Source organism: Rhipicephalus microplus, chromosome 5, assembly GCF_043290135.1.
Source record: "Rhipicephalus microplus isolate Deutch F79 chromosome 5, USDA_Rmic, whole genome shotgun sequence".
Lineage (NCBI taxonomy): Eukaryota > Metazoa > Arthropoda > Arachnida > Ixodida > Ixodidae > Rhipicephalus > Rhipicephalus microplus.
In genome coordinates this window covers 183,954,345-183,973,520 of record NC_134704.1, presented here as the reverse complement: position 1 = coordinate 183,973,520, position 19,176 = coordinate 183,954,345, and the positions used below count along the sequence as shown (strand labels likewise).

The window sequence follows — 19,176 nt, the reverse complement described above, 5'->3', positions numbered from 1 at the left end:
GTTTTGTTGGCAGATCCAGCTAGCTGGTCCACCAGAACGTTGCCTTGTACACTCAAACCTCGTTATAACGAAGTTGAAAAGGAGCCACAATTATTTTGTTATATCCATAATTTCGTCATATCGATTACAACAGTTCATGGCAATGTATGCTCAGATGGGTGCACACCTATAAGCATGCAAAGCAGACAACTGCCTCGCGGCCCGATATACCACTACGCGACCACATGGGCGACGAAAAATAAGCACAGTCGAACCTCATCAATTCGAACACGCTTAATCCGAACTTTTGGTTAATTCGAACTCACTCTGAGGTCCCGTCAATGCTATGTGTATTCTAGTGGGCAAAAACGCCCTGTAGTTCGAATGCGCAAGCACTCACGACGAGTAATTCGAACAAACCGCGCTCCGAATAAGCTCTCAGCGCCACGCCCAACCCCGCAGCGGCATCTCTCAATGCTGCACGCAAAGAAGGAAAAGAAGAAAAGGAAAGAAAAGACTGTGGCGGATTGTTTGCTCTCTCTCAAATGCTGATCTGCGACGTGCCTGTAGCATGCTTCTCCCTTCTTCGTCTCTGCACGCAGAGACACTTCTCCCTTCAAGGCCATGCGTGGAGAGAGAGGAAAAAAAATAAAATAAAGCTGTCGCGGAGAGTCCTCCTTTATCGGTGCAGCAGGTAGCAGCGGAGACGCAGTCGTTGCCGTTGTCCTTAAGGCACGGAGAGGGAAATCACTTTGCACTGCGGCGCCGCTTCTCGGTCATGTGAGCCGCTGAGCGCGCCCTCAATTCTCTCCGCTGGCTGTGTGAAAAGGATGGCTCCCTTGGCCGCGCGTTGCGTGGCTGTAAGGTCGGTGCGGGAGTTTCGCCGTGCCATACGAGCTCAAACTCTGCAGAAAACGATATACTTAACACACTACGGTCAGGTTTTTATGATAAACTATTTGATAGACTAATTTAGTTTATTATATCCATTTACCAGTCAATTTTACTTCGTTACAACAAGGTTTAAAATTCATGGTTCTCAATGAAGCTTTCAAGGGGAATTTCATTCCCTTCGTTATATCCATTATTTCGTTATATCCCATTTCGTTATAACGAGGTTTGAGCATATTTTGCTGTGTCCTGGCACTCAGCAGACTACAACATGCTGTTTAGATGAGTAGAGTGCATAAAAGTGAGTAAAGCGAAACAAGAACGGGGTGTTCGTGTTTTTTAAGAGTTTTCAGAGCTTTTACTACGCTTAAAGAATCTGTATATATTATTTCCTTCTGTAGTTTTATTTGTTGAATGTGTTTAACAGCCGCAACTATTGCATAAGCTTCGCCGGTGAAAATGCTTGTATCAGAGTGCAGAACGCCGGCTTCGAAAAAGGATGGGCCGACGGCTGCGTACAAGACAGAAGTTTTGGACTTTGAGGCATCCGTAAAGAACTCAGGGCATGTGTATTTATGTTGTAGTTCTAGAAAGTATGTCTGAATATGTGAATTGGCGCGTGCTTCGTAACCTCTAAGAAAGACACCTCGCTATCTATTGCCTCACGGTGGTGGGTGTACTGCGGGAGCCATCAAACTGTGTTCAAGTGACACACCAGTTTCCTTCGCTAGGCCCCTCACACGTAGTGGGTAGGGCTGTCTCATAGAAGGTCGTTTCTCACACACAGCAGTACTTGACGTGTCATTGATTGTCGAATGCAATGGGTGTTCCTTGTCTCCGTTCACTGTAAGATAGTATTTAAAAGACATGTAACATCTCTGTAGGTGGAGCGACCATTTGTTCGATTACACGTACAGGCTTTCCACGGGGCTAGTGCGAAAAGTACCCGTAAAGAGGCAGATGCTTAGATGATGAACAGGATCAAGCATTTTAAGGGCAGTAGGTGTCGCAGACTGACATGCTATTGTCCTATAGTCTAGGTGGGTACTTATGAGGCTTTTATACAAATTCATTTGACACTTTTTGTCCCTTCCCCACGTAATGTGTGACAACACTTTTAGAACGTTCATAGCTTTTATACACTTGTTTTTTAAATACTTGAAGAGTGGTATGAAGGTTAGCTTGGTGTCCAAGATTAGGCCTAAGAATTTGTGCTCGGTAATAACGAAAAGATGTTGCCCATTCAGTTGAATATCGTGTTCGGAATGAATGCCTCTCTTCCTAGAGAACAAGACACACGTGCTTTTCTGTGCATGTCAGAGCTCATTTTCTTCAGCAAAATTGGAGAATTTGTTCAAATCAAGCTGAAACTGCTGCTCACACATGGTCAGATTACAAGACTTAAAACCAAGCTGGACGTCGTTGACACATGTACAATAAAACATATTGCAAAGAATGAACAAGCGCAAAGAATTCATTTTGATAATAAAGAGAGTGCAACCAAGTACACCACCTTGTGGCATGCCTATTTTTTGGACAAATGTTTAAGAAAGAACGCTGCCCACTCATACACAGAATGCCGGTTTGATAAGTAAGTTCCAATTTTGGTAAACATTCTGCCACACACGCCAAAGTGGGACAGGTCTCTCAATATTTGAAAGCGCCATGTTGTATCACATGCCTTTTCGATATCGAGGAACACAGAAAGGAAGTATTGCTTGTGGACGAAAGCGTCTTTGAACTGTGCACAAGGTGATTTGTGCACAAGGTGATATGAAAAACGTGGTTGGTGATGGATCTACCCTCTCGAAACCCACACTAGAATCGATCCAGCAAATTGTTTGTTTCAAGGAAATGTACAAGTCGGCAGTTGATCATTTTTTCAAAAAGTTTACACAGGCAGCTAGTAAGTGCAATAGGCCTATAACTTGAAACTGAAGAAGGGTCCTTGCCCTGTTTCAAACTGGGAATAACAGTAGTATCTTTCCAGGAAGTAGGGATAGCGCCAGAGAACCAGATAGCATTGTACAAGCAAAGTAAGATTTTTTGTGTTTCAAATTGTAGGTTTCTTTTACATTTCATACACTACTCGGTCAGAACCTGTGGCGGAATTACTGCAGAAGTTTAGTGATGTTTGCAGTTCAGCTAAGCCGAAAGCTTGGTTATATGCCTCGTATCCAGTACATTTGTGTTCGAGTTTCTGCTTTGCTATTCTCGTTCTATATTTTTAGAAAGCATCAGCATAGTGTGACGAGCTGAACACCCGTTCAAAGTGTGCACCGAAGAAGTTCGCCTGATCTTCCAAGATGTCACCCTGTGTGTTTATGAGTGGGAGTGAGTGTACTCGTCTTCCTGCTACCCTACCAACCATGTTCCAGACTTTAGCCTCCTGTGCATATGAATTGATTTTTGATAAAAACTTCTGCCAGCTTCCTCTTCTGGCCTGCCGACGCGTTCTCCTGCCTTGAGACTTAGTTTTCTTAAAGCTGCGAAGATTTTAGGCTGTTGGTGAGTTCCAAAGCAACTCCATGCTTTGTTTTGCTGTTTGCGCGCATTTCGGCCTTCAGAGTCCTACCACGGCACACGTTGTTTTTCAGGGTGTCCATTCGTTTGTGGGATGCATTTTGTTGCAGCATCAATCAAAAACGCTGTGGAGTAGTTGAGAGCAGCATCAATGTTCAAAATACATATATCATTCTAACCTAAATGAGCAATGGCATAAAACTGTTCTCAGTCAGCCCTGTTTATGAGTCATTTAGGAACCCGTGGTGGACATTCAGTTGCTGTAAGTGTGCTCAAAAGTACAGGAAAGTGGTCACTTTCGTAAGATTTACTGATAACTTCCCACTAAAGTAAAGGCACAAGGGACGGAGATACTATGCTTAGGTCTACGGAGGAGTAAGTATTATTAGCGAGATTATAATAGATTGGTTCCTTTCCATTCAGAAGACATGCACTCAACAAGAAAAGAAACTGTTCAACCAGTTGACCTCCCGCGTCGCAATGAGAGTCACCCCATAGTCGCTATGCGCATTCAAGTCTCCAAGGAGGACATAAGGCTTCGGAAGTTCGTCTATTAAGGACTGGAAGTCATGTTATTGTAGGTGATAGCTCGGAGGTACCTAAAGAGTACAAATTGTGATCTGTTTGTTGAAAAGCACAGCTCGAACAGCCACTGCCTCAACAGATGATCGGAGTTGAAGTGTGTGCATGCGGTTCCTTGATTGACTATAATGGCAACACCTCCGGATGATGTCACGGCACCATCACGGTCTTTTCGGAAAATTCAGTATTTACGCAGAAAGTTGGTGTGTTTTGGATTTAAGTGAGTTTCTTGTACACACAGCACTTTTGGTGAGTGTTCGTGTAAAAGTTCTTGGACATCGTCAAGGTTCCAGAGAAAGCCCCTGACATTCCATTGTATAATTTGAGTGTTCATGGTGAAAGTAAAGTAGTGCTGTGAGTACGAAGAGCGAGTCGCTGTTTAGGCGGGAAGTTTGAATACAAAAAACAGGGTCGTCACCAGGCCCCGTCATCTGCTCTTTTGTTTTCTTGACGCGCTCTAAGGAGCCACGCTGCTTCTTCGGCACCAAGGGTATCAACGTATTCATTCCCTCCTCAAAGGCACTGGATGGCCGCACGTGCGAGCTGGTTGTTTGAATTCTGGGCCTCGCCTGGTGAGGCAAGGCATTGAGACCTGAGGACCCTAGAGTCTCTGGTCTCTGTTCAGGAGTGTAGGCGAAGTAGCCGCCTTGGGGGGCAGGTGCCACAACCGCCGGCTCGGTATGCCCAGCCCAAGGGAGTGGCGAGGGCTGGTGTGTCCCTCGCCACTCCAGCCCTTGTTGTGCCGTATCAGCATATGTTGGGCCATGGAATGGCGAGACCCTTCTCCTTGCTTCATTAAACAAGACATTCTCCCTCACCTTTGATGTGACAATCTCTTTTTCTTTTTCCCGAAAAAGTAGGACCTTAAGTAGGCAGCACGATTTACGTCACAGTTCACACAATGCGCTGGTTGTTCCCAGGTTTCAGACTTGTGGCCAGAAACTCCACATTGGGCACAGGTTTGCCGATCACGACAGCTTTGCGAGCCTTGGGCATATTTCTGACATTGGAAGCAACAGCGAGGGTCAGGAATGTATGGGCGAACACGTAGCTTTGTGTAACCAGTTACAAACGTCTCTGGAAGAACGCTGGAGCCAAACATAATGATGATGTGTTCAGTTGAGGTATCTTTGCCATCTACCTTCATGTTAATTCTCTTGACATTGACTACATTCTCATTTTTCTAGCCGTCAAGAAGTTCTGCATCTGTCAGGACAAGCTAGATCATCCTCCGATACAACTCCTCGGACAGTGTTCATTGAACGGTGTGCCGATACAGTGATGGGGACATCACCAAATGTCTTTAAGTTGGATAGTCTATCATATTGTTCTTTGTCCCGGATTTCAATAAGGAGATCTCCACAAGCTGTTTTCGTAGCTTTGTAACCTGTTCCAAGTATGTTTATCAGGCACCTTGAAACTAGGAATGGGGAGTATTTTCTGACTGGCTTTGTAGGTGTGTCACTAAGAATAACATGGTAGTGTGGGAAGTTGTCCTTGTTGAGTTGAAAAGGTTGAAAGGTTGCTTTGGTGTGCGCCCTTTTCAGGGAGCGATCAATGGAGAGTTGAAAGTTTTTTGTCATAAAATATGAATTGTGTTCTGTAACGGTGGCAGCCACCTACCACTGAGCCCCACGAGGGGACGCTGCAAGACACGAAAAAATGGCTTGCATACGCCAGCTGTACACCGCCACTATAACCTGATGTGACGTATCCCAAGGTGGGGTGAACACATGAGGTTAACCCTTGCCGCCAGGAAGAATCAGAAGTAAATAGAAGAGAGAAGTAGACAGGACAGATAAAAATAGAGAGATGATGAAGGTGTAGGGGGAGAGAAAAAGGAAAAGGAGACTGCCGATATCACCTGGGCGGGTCAGCCCAGGGGTGCCGTCTACAGGAAGCCGGGGCCAAAAGGGTGCGTCGCCTGTGCCGGGGGGCCTTAAATGTCTAATCACTCAGCGTCAGCTTAACCCCCAGGATCCCCTTTTCTCCTAACACGGCTCGGCGTGGGAAAGAGTCGACCCCCCCCCCCCCCCGTTAGCTCGGGTCCGTGGTGTCGCTACACACCAAACACCTGTTTGTGCAGACACACCTGCGGGACTTTTTCAACCTTGTGCCTGCTAGACAGGTTTTCTAACTCCAAATAAATCTGATGCGGTTCGCCGAAGAGGCTAGATTTTTGCGCGCACCAAAGCGCAAAGCTGTCAGAAAGCTCAAAGCTGTCAGAATCTGAACTCAACTGAGTTTTCATTCACAGCTGAGTCACTCTGAACTACTTAGCTCACAGCTTTATTAAAATCAGCCTGGCAAAGACAGCTGAATCGTTCGTCATGCCGCTTCGCCACAACCTCCAGTGTACGGCTACATTGACTGCGAATAACGTTCGGCGAGAAATAAAAATTTAGTCGGTATTGCGTTCTCGGGCTCGTCACCCTTCCATTTCGTGCAAAGGATGCCCACAAATACAGCATAATCAAACGTGATAATGGATGGTGGGCGCAAAAAACGGCTCAACTTTAGTATCGCCCAGAGGCAAGCACAGTGTAAATGGCTTTAGTCATGGCGGGTAGAAGTGTTTCCTTCCCCGCATTACCCGCACGCTGTGCTGATATGCTGAGGTGTAAGCTGCAGGAGCACAGGGTTGCTCGGAGGAGAATGGTAGTGACTATAGTGACAGGACCCGTCAACTCAGTACTATCGTTAAAGTGAGGGGGCCCGCCACTGAAGTGAAATCGTAACAGTGACGGGACCCGCCATAATAGCGACGCCCCCGCATCGTAAAGCAATGACTACGGCGAGGGGGGCCCATTACCGTACATTTGTAGTGCTTTGTAGATGCCACTGTCTAGCTGTTTTGGTGGCGTAGTGGCTTGACGCACAGTTGGGATAGCAGTCGAGACGCAGATCATCTGTTCGAATTCCCGTTTTCGGACGTTCTACTTCTTTCCCCTTTTTTGTTTTCAAGGTAATGCTGCAAGAAAATCATATGTCGCTGTCAGCAGCAGTTGTTAGACAGCCCAGGCGTTGGACAGCCCTATCATGTGTATTTTGTGACGCAGTGTCGTTGGCGTCTGACTTCGGTGTGAATCGCGCTCTTTTTTTATTTTCTTCTCTAAGTATTGTTTCAAGTATTGTTACTTGTTTCTAAATGATAATCGTGATCATTCATTGGAAATATAACTATCAACTTTCTGTTACGTCCAACAAGAAATGAAGACCTTTCCCAATGATTTCTGATTGATACTGCGCTGGGCGAGCAGATTCCGTTGTATGCGTGCGAATTATTTATTTTATTAACGCACTGAACAACCACCTTCAGCGGAGTTTCTGTTCCTTTGCATTAATACCGTAGCTCCAACTAATAATTTGTTACACATAATGTTCCGTTCCCAAATCAACCCGTTTTGCGTATTTCACATGTCGCTGTATAAAGATCCGTGGGTCCTCGGGTCCGTGGTGTCGCTACACACCAAACACCTGCCCAACGACATATGGGCAGGTGCAGGCTAACATAGAATGTGTTCCAACCTTAAGGGGCGTTTAGTTGGACAGTATGTTTCAGTAAATCCCTAAAACCACAATACATATGAGTGCAATACATGTAGCTTCGACTTCGTGCATACTTCGCCTGAAATCGCACACACTGACTTATTCATGTGATCGAATCGGCTCCTTCAAAGAAGGCACGTCACTTTCGCCCGTCGCTTTTTTCCCATGAATGTGCGCTGTTGCTATGCAAACATAGAAAGATACTCGAGCTCTCTACGATGCAGTACATACTCACACAGAGGTGGTGTGCACTATGTGGCTGTCATCCTATCCTGAGACGACGCTTGTCCTGTATCGTTCTCGATGATTAAAATGCGAGCGCGCCGAAATTGTGGCCGTCACCGGTCGTCTGGATGCTTTCATTTGCAAGTACTGCCCGATGCGGCTGCGGGTTTCGGTAAACCACAAGGTGTGACCGATGAAACGAATACGCAAGAATAAACGTGCATCTAGCAGCGTCGATGTATCCTACAACGACAGAAGGTAGCCGTAAAGAGTTTGAACGCAGTCACCTCGCACAGCAGTAAAGAAAAAAACAGATAAAAGCTTCTCCAATGACTCAAGAAAGAGCACAAACAGCAGCACTATGTCGAGGCACATCCCTATCGGCAGCATTGTCAAAATGGGCCACCTCATAACTACATCATTACACCATTGTATTAATTGCCTCGATGTGGTAGTCTATGTCCACGCGCTTTAACTCGCTACACTTGCAGTACTGCAGTAGATTTGGCAGTGGAGGGAGCTCAGACCAGGGCTCTGCGGCAGCTGCCACTCAGCAAGCCGGGTCTGTCAGCGATAGCCTCGACTCAGCTGATCGCCAGGTTGTCGCTGGCCAGCGGCTCGACCCATCGCTCTACTGTAGGATGCTGCCTTTAAAATAGGCAAAATTACTCGAAACAATATTGAAAGCAGAAAAAAAAAGTAACAGCTTTGTCGCAAAGGCAAAGCAGTGAACGCAATAGCAACAAACTGGAAGGACACACGCAGAATGGCCAGCAGATTGAAACGTGCCCCGCGTTCCTCACGCACAAATGAAGCACAAAACGTACTCTCAGGTACAGAGAAACGCGAATAAGCGTCTCAACTGTTACTTCACTGTGTCCGAAAAGCGCACTATTTTCGCAAACGTAGACTGTGTAACGACTGCAGTGACCTTTGTGTGCCCGGCAACTAAAACAGCATCGTTTTGGTAAAAGCCAAACGCCAGCCAAGACATACGATCCTCCCTGCCGCGAGATAAGGGCGCACGAGGAGTGGGGATTCCCCGCTTTTTGTGGGGAAAACTGCGCGTGGGAGATGAGAGCGTGGCCGCCGCATCGTGACAATTTTGCTACGAGCATTCATTGCACCATCTTACTGGTAATGCTGAAAACAGGATAGTCACCCCCCCACCCCCTACTTCCAAGATGCCCGTCAGCAGCGGTGTAATAGGTATATGTATATAGCTTGCCATATGAACGTTGAAAGACGTGCTCCTCGGTTGCTCAGTGATTAACACCTCGCGCTCACGATTCAGAGGACCCAGGTTCCATTCTGCGCGCCAGAGTTTCTTTCTGCATTTTTTTTCTTTCTTGCATTTTCATATATATATATATATATATATATATATATATATATATATATATATATATATATATAGATACGTATACATATACTGTGAGTGAAGACGACGCCGGTGACAAAATCGAGCCAAGAGTATCCATATATTTACTATTGCAATAAAAAAGAAAAGTTCAGTTGGTCAGCGCAACTCAAACTGAAGTCTCACATCAACAACGCATCATGTTCCACACCCACTGCATCTCGAAAAATCAATGCAGTAGGGCTAACAACGGGCACAAACAGTGATGTGATTTTCTTGCAAAAAAAGGCCAAATTACGACTCCTTGAAAGCAGGTACATCAATATTGATGCATTGCTATAAATAAAATTTAACTAACAAATAAAGTATAGCGAAACAAGATTCGAACTGACGACCTGCGGCATGACCGCATTCCCCAACTGTCTTTACACAACTGCGCGTCAGTCCACTGCGCCCCCACAACAACTATGCAGGGATTTTTTAAAAAGACTACGAATTTACGACAACGGGGGCCCATCCCTAATGCATGCATTGCTATTACGATGGGCGCCGTCACCGTAATCACAATTACGCTATGCTGACGGGCCGCCTCAATTTAACGATAATATTGCACTGATGGGCCCCGTCACTGTAGTCACGATTACACTACACTGACGGGGCCACCTCACTTTAAGAACAGGCACGGTCACCATAGTCACTACTGAGGTGAATACAGCCTATACATTTCGGGATAAACTTTCAGTTGGTAGAAAGCGCTTGTTCGTCTCTTTCCTGTCTCTGTGTAGGTATCACGCTCGTATTTCAAACCTGCTGTACCCCCTATTATTAACTATACCCTGAAAGAGTGGGAGGCGACCCTGCTTGACTGTTCTGACCTTCAGGCCCAATGGCATTGGTTCAACATGCCCAGTAAGCAGCCAACGCCGATGAGGTCCCGCACTAGGGATGCCCACCTACTAGTTGTGGGTCCCCTCCTCTTATGAGGCGGTCCCTGCATACCTCCCTTGTTTCTGTAATAAAAGTTTTTACCTCAACAACGCAGGCACGGACAAGTCACAACCTCTCGCTGCGGCCCAATAACGAACGAGAGCGCAATGCTGAAATCAGCCAATGGCGGATACTTGGCCTGGGACACAGTGATTTTTAGGCGGTAGCATCGTTTATAGACAGAACAGAAAGCCGACTGATAATTTATTGCAAATTCCAGTCTGCATGCTGCGCTATGTTACTTCGGTTGTTGTCTGGAGCTACCAATTGCCAGCGTTTTTTGACCAGACTCAAAAAAAGATGCAGGGCCCTTTTAAGATTGTTTTTGCACCTACTTGCACTTCTGTGTGCATTGGCCCTCCTTCAGTTCCTGCTATTTTTTCTCCAAGCAAACAACATGCATCCAAACCATATTGGATTCACAATTCATAACAGGTGTTTAAATCATCATAGAAAATTACATGCCCGTGCTGAATTTCATGAAACTTGATGATGAAACTTGATGCACAAATAAAAAACAATTAGTATAAATTGCCACTACAAGCACCTTTGAAACATTTTTTGTTCTTGGTGTCACTAAAGCTCAACTAAATAGGCAACACCAACCTAATAGATACAAACTTAATGTAATGAAATGGCCTTTCCACAGACACTCATTTATGTAGAATCAAATTTTAAGGAAGCACACACCTGGATGTAAAGAAGATGCACAAAGTGAAATTCTTCTTGGCTATAGTGATAGCAATATACAAGAATGATGCTGCAATCTCGAGGTGCACAGTTATGCTGAGAACTTTTTAAGCTGATTGTGTGGCCGAGTTGATCGCCATGCATGCCCACTTTGCACTCTGGTCAAAAGCGACGCTGCAGTGAAACGTGTTGACAGCATCGTAATGCAAAATAAAGATGCTTGCATAGGACAAGGCAACATCGGACAAACAAGCGCTCAACTTGTCCCAGGAACCACTGCCCATTTGCAGCATGGCAGACATGGCTAGCTTAGTGGGCCTACTTTGCTGCACAAACTGCGTGTTTCCTGACACTGAATCACTAATGCAAACAAATCACCCGAATGTGCTCCCATTGGCCTCCCAGTGGTGGCCTTCGAACACCCGTTGCATCTGAGCTTTCTTCCACTGCACACTTAATCATGAGATGCTCATAACCCTGTAACAAGTTATATGGACCTTCCTTTTGCTTGCACATGATGGATCCTTCCTTTCATTACCCGAAAGAACAGCAGCTGCAGATACGCATTGAGTCTCCGTAGATCCTCCTTTTACCCACAAGCTACGACAGTCAAAATGCGTCACACTCTGCGTTAATATACCAATGTTTGTTGACTATCTGTCTGTGGTGCCTTTTCCGCATGGAGTTGGAGAGTTAAATCCTTTGGTCTTTCCAGAGCAGAGAAACATTATGTGCTTTTTTAACCACTGCTTGTAGGTTAAGCCATGCGCAAACTGCTTTCCCCAGACATTGTTCAGGTTTTCTTCACTGCATTTATAACAAAGGATGACACTGGACAAGCATGTGCACAATATCAAACTGACGTCAAAAAAAGCTGAACATATTGCTCCCATCTTTTGTGGAGCATTACCAGCACAAACATTGACAGCATGGTGGACGATTTCGCTCCACGTCATTTTCTCATCCTTTGCAAATACAGCACAGAACACCTGAACAACCTCAGGAAATGCTTAATCGCTTAACCTGCGATATATAAAATGCCCCATATGCACAGTTCCAGGGCCTGGTTCTGTATCAATGTGGCAGCCAGGATCAAATTTCACTATTGCAAAATGCCACAAGTACACATAATGAGTGGACGCTCGCTTGCCAATATTGTCAGTCATACACCCAGACACGTTATATCATACTATTTAGCACTGGTTCTTTTAGTCTACCTGGTCATGCTTCAGAGCTCTACAGGACATGATTACTAGGATGAAGGAAAGAACAGAGAACATTTAGAGCAGTGCTTCTGTGACAGTTCATCTCCTACAACGAATCCGATACCATATGGTAATGATGTTAAGAGCTCCACCTAAAAAATCTGATAACTTGCAACTGTCAGCTGCTCTTACATCTCAACATACACAGTTACCCTACGTATTCAGTACTGAGCGTACAACGCTGCATATGTTAAACAGTTATTTGGTACTGTCTCTGCAATAATAAAATTTACACAGCTAAAACCGAGGGCGCTGCTGTTACGTACATCATGTGTCACAGCACTGAGAAGTTTTTTAGACAGAGCCAGAAAGTGTAGGTAAGCAGTTCAGCATTTCTGACAGTAGTTTGGCTGTTGCATGCCTCTCTGAGCAACACTATGCATTTACTCTGTACAGTCATAGAAGTCATCATGGCTCTATGTGCGCTGTGAAAATACTGGCCACTAAATAAAAATTCCCTTCACATGCTCGAATTTGTGCGCTTCAAGTAGAGAGAACTTCTGCATTACTATTAGGACAGTAATTCCAGTGAGTTGGCCCAAGTTCGTGGTGTGAATGAAGAACAAAGCTCCAAAGTATGAGACGTGTATCAGTGTAAAGAGGCATAACAGAACAGTCTCCATACGCACCTCCTTGTACAAAATTGCTCTACACTGCATTCACACTACATCAATGTTCCCCAGTGTCCACTCAATCATTAGTATCTCGCTTGAAAGACACTGAGCACGAAGAAAGCAGCATGCAGCGCTACCCTTGCCAACACAGCAGGGGTACAACAGTAGTGTTCAGGAACTCGTGCTCTGCGTATAAGCTTCACGGATTTCAGCACTGTCGACGAGCATCTACTGCCCGTGTGCTTAAGCAATCATTTTAAAACAAAACAATGTCAAAACACTACAAACACAGCTGCTAAGGCGGAGGCAAAACACTGTCACAAAAGGACTGCACCTGAGTGGTTTCAAGAAGCGGGAGCGCAAGGCATTGGGGGACTGGCTGGGAGGTGGAGGACTCTTACCTCAGGCTTCTTGAAACCATGATAATTTTTATTGTAACCTTGCATCTGAAGGGGAGGAGAAGAAGAAAAAACAATAAAAGTGGAGCTAATGAAAGGGCTGCTGCACCACAGCAACATAAGCAAAACTTACTGCAGGCAGTGAGGGCCAACAGAGACAAATAAAAGGGGGCTGAGAAGAGTGTTGCCACTGCAAACTGTGTTTGCCGCCAACATCAAGCCGTGGAGAATGCCACTTAGCACAGCGAACACTTGACAACTCTCTTCTCCACTAGCTCCTTTTTTCAGTACTAACATGCTTCCGAAACCACACTTTTCAAATTGAATTCTACAAGTGATCAGGTGACCTTCAAGTCCAAGGATCCTAGCCAAAGGCACAACAACCAACGAAAGCTTTCATTTCAAGCCACTCTGATGCGACACAATGCATTCACAATCACAATAAGGAGTTGACGAGAATAAACGTACAAATATAGCTTGGGAACCTGTGACAGCCTATATCGAAAACATGTAACAAATTCTTAAACACAACAGACTGTATTTGTATAGAACATATTATGGTAGTCTGAGGACAGACTTGTGATATAAATGCGGAAAATCTGATAGAGTGGCAGGAAGAGTTGCTTTATACATTTTTAAGTATAGAGTCATACAACTGTATTCTGGACACAACAAAAGATGCAATACACCCTCAGTTTATCCCATTGCTGCCAGCATGGTGCTATGTGGCCAGCCTGGCTCAACATGTCTACAACTGAACAAGACCATCAATTCTGACCCTGAAGATGATGGATATCACCTGGTGAACTTGCCCCTAGTGGAGACAGATCCTTGAAGACTTTTAATCTACATAAATTTCCAAGCTACTCATAGCTTTTGAGGCTTATGAATCACATGGTGCTTATCAGGCAAAGCTAAGAGTCTCCTCACACTTCAAAGCAATCTAAACTTGATAAAATACTAGGCTTATGAAAATATTCGAATTGAATTCAAATTTTTTAAAATTTCAAAGTATTTGAAATGAGCAAATAGATGTAGATTACTCTACATGTAATTCTTGTAAAAGTGGTTTCACTGCAGTAAACGAGTATTAAGCCTGCAGTAGACGAGTATTGAGTAGACGAGTATAAGGTAGGCTTGAGCCAACATTTGAATGCTTTCATTATTGAAATTAATATTGCAGCATTCAAATTTGCTTCCATTGGAATATAAATTACTGAAAACTTTGAATTGTTTGAAACAAACAAACGCACAAAAGCATATGACACCCTGTAAAGGTGGTTCCACTGCAATGAGGTGGTGCTAAACCAAGAAAGCACTCATTCAGGTGCATATCAGTTCGCATGCATGTAACCACCTTGCAAAAGTGATTTCACTGAGAGAAATGGTGCTAAACTGTAAAAACACGTAGCCAGGAGAAATTCTCACTGCCGCAAGGCACCACTTCAAAGTTAAATGAGGTCATCACCCTCACACCAATTAATTTTTGAAGTTTAAATGCTTCATATACTGACCTACATGCTTCAAGTATAACAAATTTTTAAAAGTGACATATTTTAGAGGCCATCACTTGCATTCTACTGAAACTCAAAGCCTCTACTACTTGAACCTTTTTTCACTTTCTTTGAAGCAAAAAAATGGCATTTAAACAGCCCTTATTTTTATTTCTTAAAAATATTGTGCAGGTTAGTTTGGTGATGACAAGTATGCCCATTTTTAAAAATAATATGCGACATGTATACTATGCGAATTAGATTTGACAGTATTCAACCACAATCACTATTTACTTTGAGCCTAAAATGCACTATTCGCACAAGCCTACATATTACAGTCAATTACAACTTTAGAAGTCAGCGACACAACCTCCTCAATGGCGGACACACACAAGCCTGCACCAATGGTTGTGTACTCCATACTGATGTCATGAACCAGATGGCCACTGATTCCACCAGCAGAGAACATTGCCGAGAAAGGAGTGGGGGATTAATTTCTTTAGCCGCTGAGCTGTCGCGCTTCAGTCGTCTGACTTCTTCAGTTGTATCGGACTGTAATCTCTTGTAAAGGTGGTTCACTGCAGTAAAGTGATAGGCCACAAAAACAACCATCTAAATAAAATATAAAAATTAATAAAAATCTGCACTGCTGTGAAGCGCCACATTGGTTGGAGATATCTTGTTCCCTCACTTACTATCCCAACCAGGCAGACTTCTTCCAAATGTTCACCTTTAAATAAAATATTGCCCTCAAATTAATTATTCATTTTTTTTAATTGAAGAGCTTATTATACAGGCTTATATGTTCTCACAATATTTAATCTTAAAACGCAAGATATTTTACAGGTTATCACTTGCATTCTACTGAAAGTCAAATCCTGCAACTATTGAAAGTAGTAGTTTCTACTTCCTTTGAACAGAAAAAAATGGCATCTCCACAGGCCTTGTTTCAATTTTTTAACAATACTGTGCAGTAAAAATCTATGCCCAATTTTATTCATGTGATATATAGTATTTGAACTCGGTTCGAAATTACTCTGCCAAAATCACTATTAACTTCGAATTGACTTCGAACCTAAAATTCACTATTTGCACAAGTGTAAAAAGTACAGAATATTCATGTTGGACACAATATTATCGAGAACTAACAGACAATGATGCCAAGAGATGCATAGGGGATATTGTCAGAAGTAATGGCAATGTAAATGTGAAGAAAAAAAGTGGACAAAACGATAACTTTCCACTGCCCGTATCCAAACCTGTGACCTTAAAATAATGTGTCTCATGCTCTACCACTGAGCTATGGTGGCAGTCATCCCCCTGTCTACTTTATTGGGTATGTGTGTGTATTTAAATGTGAGAGCGTCAGTCAGCTCTGCCTGTTGCCATTGCAGCGAGTGTGAAACAATCTTTTTGCCTGTTGGCGTCGCATCACACGTGATATTAGTATTATTACGAGCTGACCACTAGTCCCTCACACGCCACCTTAAGGCATCAAGTCTGCCAGAACGAGACCCTTGCTATAAATGCAGTTCACTCTCTGCTGGTTCTCAGTAATATTGTGTTTAACAAAGAAAGCGTGCTCTGAAAATTTACCAGTGATCCCACTGGGGACTGCCGATTTGGAGCAATTTTCGGAGCAGTCAAATTTTAGTTTTGGAGCACTTTGGAGCAATAAAATTTTAGGTTTGAGGAATTTCGAAGCAGATAATCTTGCAGTTAGAAGCACCTTGGAGCAGTAAAATTTTTTTGCACAATTGTTTGCTTACCAAGAGAGTTCTCGTGGCAAGCATGATGATATTGGAATTATGAAAGCGTAACTTACTAGTGTCCAATCTCATTATTTCGAACACGCCTAATTCGAACTTTCGGTTGATTGAAACTGACGCTGTGGTCCCGTCAAAGCTATGTGTATCCCAATGGGCGAAAACGCCCTGTAACTCGAAGGCGCAAGCACTTGCGACGGTTAATACGAACATACCGCGAGCCGAAAATGCTCTCAGCACCACACCCGATTCCAAGGCAGCACCTCCGACACCTCAACGCTGCGCGCGAAAGAAGAAAAGAAAAGGCTGAGGCAGAATGTTTGCTCTCCCTCTCAAATGAATACCTGCCAACAGAGAAATTCATAAAACTCCCTAGCGGGGAGGGGGAGGGGAGTGGGGGCTACAGACTTTTTTTATATTCGTAGCTGCGATATATTTGCCTTTAGCGACAAGCATAATCATGTTTTGCCGCCATAAGTCAAATAAAAGTGCTGAATTAATTTCCCCCATTTTTGGCACCAACAGAAACAAACAAAAAGAAGACATCGTGAAAAACGATGGGGGGTCCCAAACGCAAGCGCTAACATCGGTGCAGTGCCCCGCCGTGGTGGTCTAGTGGCTATGGTACTCGGCTGCTGACCCGCAGGTCGCGGGTTCGAATCCCGGCTGCGGCGGCTGCATTTCCGATGGAGGCGGAAATGTTGTAGGCCCGTGTGCTCAGATTTGTGTGCACGTTAAAGAACCCCAGGTGGTCAAAATTTCCGGAGCCCTCCACTACGGCGTCTCTCATAATCATATAGTGGTTTTGGGACGTTAAACCCCACAAATCAATCAATCAATCAACATCGGTGCAGCGGTCTCGTAATAGCTTGGAGCGGCCCAGCACACGAGAGTAGGGTTTTCCACTAAGGTGAGAGTCTAAAAGGGGGAGTGCAAATGCTCTCGGCTGAAATTTGGCATCATCAAAAAAACTAGCAAAATATATTTCCATCAAAACAACTCGCATATGTCTTCCTGGGACACACGTCAACAGATGGGATGGCGCAGATGGCTGCCACGAAAGCGCGGGTCAAAGCTTTCGCTTTGTTCGCTACTAGATTCTTTGGACAGGAATGGCAAAACACTTCTGCCTTTTTTCATCTTTACCGCCTTTCATCATATCGCTGCATCAGCCACATGCCCTCGGAGCTCGTAGATTGCTATCGCATTGTGGCGACCCCGCTTTTGTGCGCGGTGGTTAGCGACAAACGGTAGTTTTGTTTTCAAACCATGTGCTTTCAAAACTAAGTCGTTTTATGCTATATATGGTCGCAACTGGCGCAGTTTTCTTCACAGAGTTTTCGAAAAGAAGCGATGCTTTGACTGGTCGAACATTGGCCGTGCGCACACTTTAGAAGTTCTGTCAATAACATCGTCGCCATACATGATCGTGTCGAACCAACGTGGTTTCGTCCACAGAAGTTGTGGCAACGACAACCACAAGACAGTGTGTGTGCTGGTCGCACTCCTACTTCCGAAGCTTTGAGCACGCTGCTCTCGATCGGCCTTCGTTCAACGGTTTCAGTAGTAAAGTTCATATCACATGCTGTGATTAAAAAAGTGTTCAGGACATTCAAGTTTTGGCCGACTGAACACATGAATTTGGCTGGGGAATTTCACAAATTCATATCTGTCGCAGTTTCACATCATTGAAACTCTACTGTAAGTTTAGATGAACACCTCTCAAGTTCGTTTATAGCACAGCGGAAAGAGAGGGAAAAGCTGTCGCCGAATGATAGTGGTTAAAAGAGGAAAGAGGAAGAAAGGCGCGCAATTTCTGCAGCCTGGTAGGGAGCACGACGCAGCGCCTCCGCGGAGTGTGGCCTCTCTCTCAAATGCTGATCTGAGACGCGCCAGTGCCACGCCTCCCCCTTTTCAACCCTGACACGTAGAGACCCTTCTTTCAATGCAGCGCGCGCAGAGAGCAAAAAGAAAAAGCTGTCGTGGAGTGTTGGTTATCTCTCAACACTGATCTGCTTCTCTCCGCGTGGAAACGCTCCTCCTTTCTCGTCACGTGCTGGCCACGCTGCGGCTGCGGCGCAGAGGGTATCAGCGGAGACGCAATTGTTCTTGTCGTCTTAACACCTAGTATATATGTGTTATAGGCCTGTTCGCAGGAAGGTAAAGAATTATCTCATTAGACTCGACCGCTGTCTCTGCTAATTAAAACATTGAATATAGTACTGCCGCAATTACAGTGTCTAGCGATTTTATGATTTCTGACGTCGTGCCGGGAGCCACATAAAACTGCCCAGCATGGGGCCTGCTGGCTACAGGTTGCGGAACCCTGAGATGGGCAATCTGGCACAGTTTGGCACAATTTATGTCGGTTTTATCAGGTTGGCACAGCGAATCTCGTTTGGCGCACTTCGGCACAGTTGGCGCAGAAGTGGGATCTCTGATTTACACTTCTTTCCTTCATATAGAGTCACATTGAAGTCCATTTCAACCAAATCGTGTGTGTGCAAAATGAGCTTCTGCATCTCTTAAATGTAGTTATCTTGGCGATACAGTAGCCACTGCTGCTGAATGCTTCAAGAAGTTGTTCCTTTCATCAAGTTGGAATATGATTATAGAATGTGACAAGACCAAGAAAACATTTAAATAACCTTCAGTAGACAAATTGGGGGTACGATACACCCTTCAAAGCTGTTTGCGCCGGTGGCGCACCTGTCTCGCGCAGAAGCCGTTTTTTTGGGGTCACAACTATTGAGCAGTAGGTGGCGTTGTGTTCGCGGGCCTTGATCATCACTATCATCATCATAATTAGATCAGAATGAGCACCAGCGGTGACTTCTGGCGGCACGCCTCGTGG

The 19,176-nt window shown here is 44.6% G+C and overlaps 1 protein-coding gene across 3 annotated transcripts in view; it reads right to left on the bottom strand.

Annotated features, from left to right (window-relative positions):
* LOC119174068 (cyclin-dependent kinase 8) overlaps positions 1-19,176 on the bottom strand; it is a 209,301-nt gene that overhangs the window by 7,226 nt on the left and 182,899 nt on the right. For 2 of the 3 annotated variants that reach the window (XM_075896280.1, XM_037424854.2), the window contains exon 14: positions 13,067-13,111. The exons of the other annotated variant lie outside the window; for it this stretch is intronic. In XM_075896280.1, the coding sequence (XP_075752395.1) occupies positions 13,067-13,111 (45 nt within the window). The remainder of the gene's footprint in view (positions 1-13,066; positions 13,112-19,176) is intronic. 3 annotated transcript variants of the gene reach the window in all.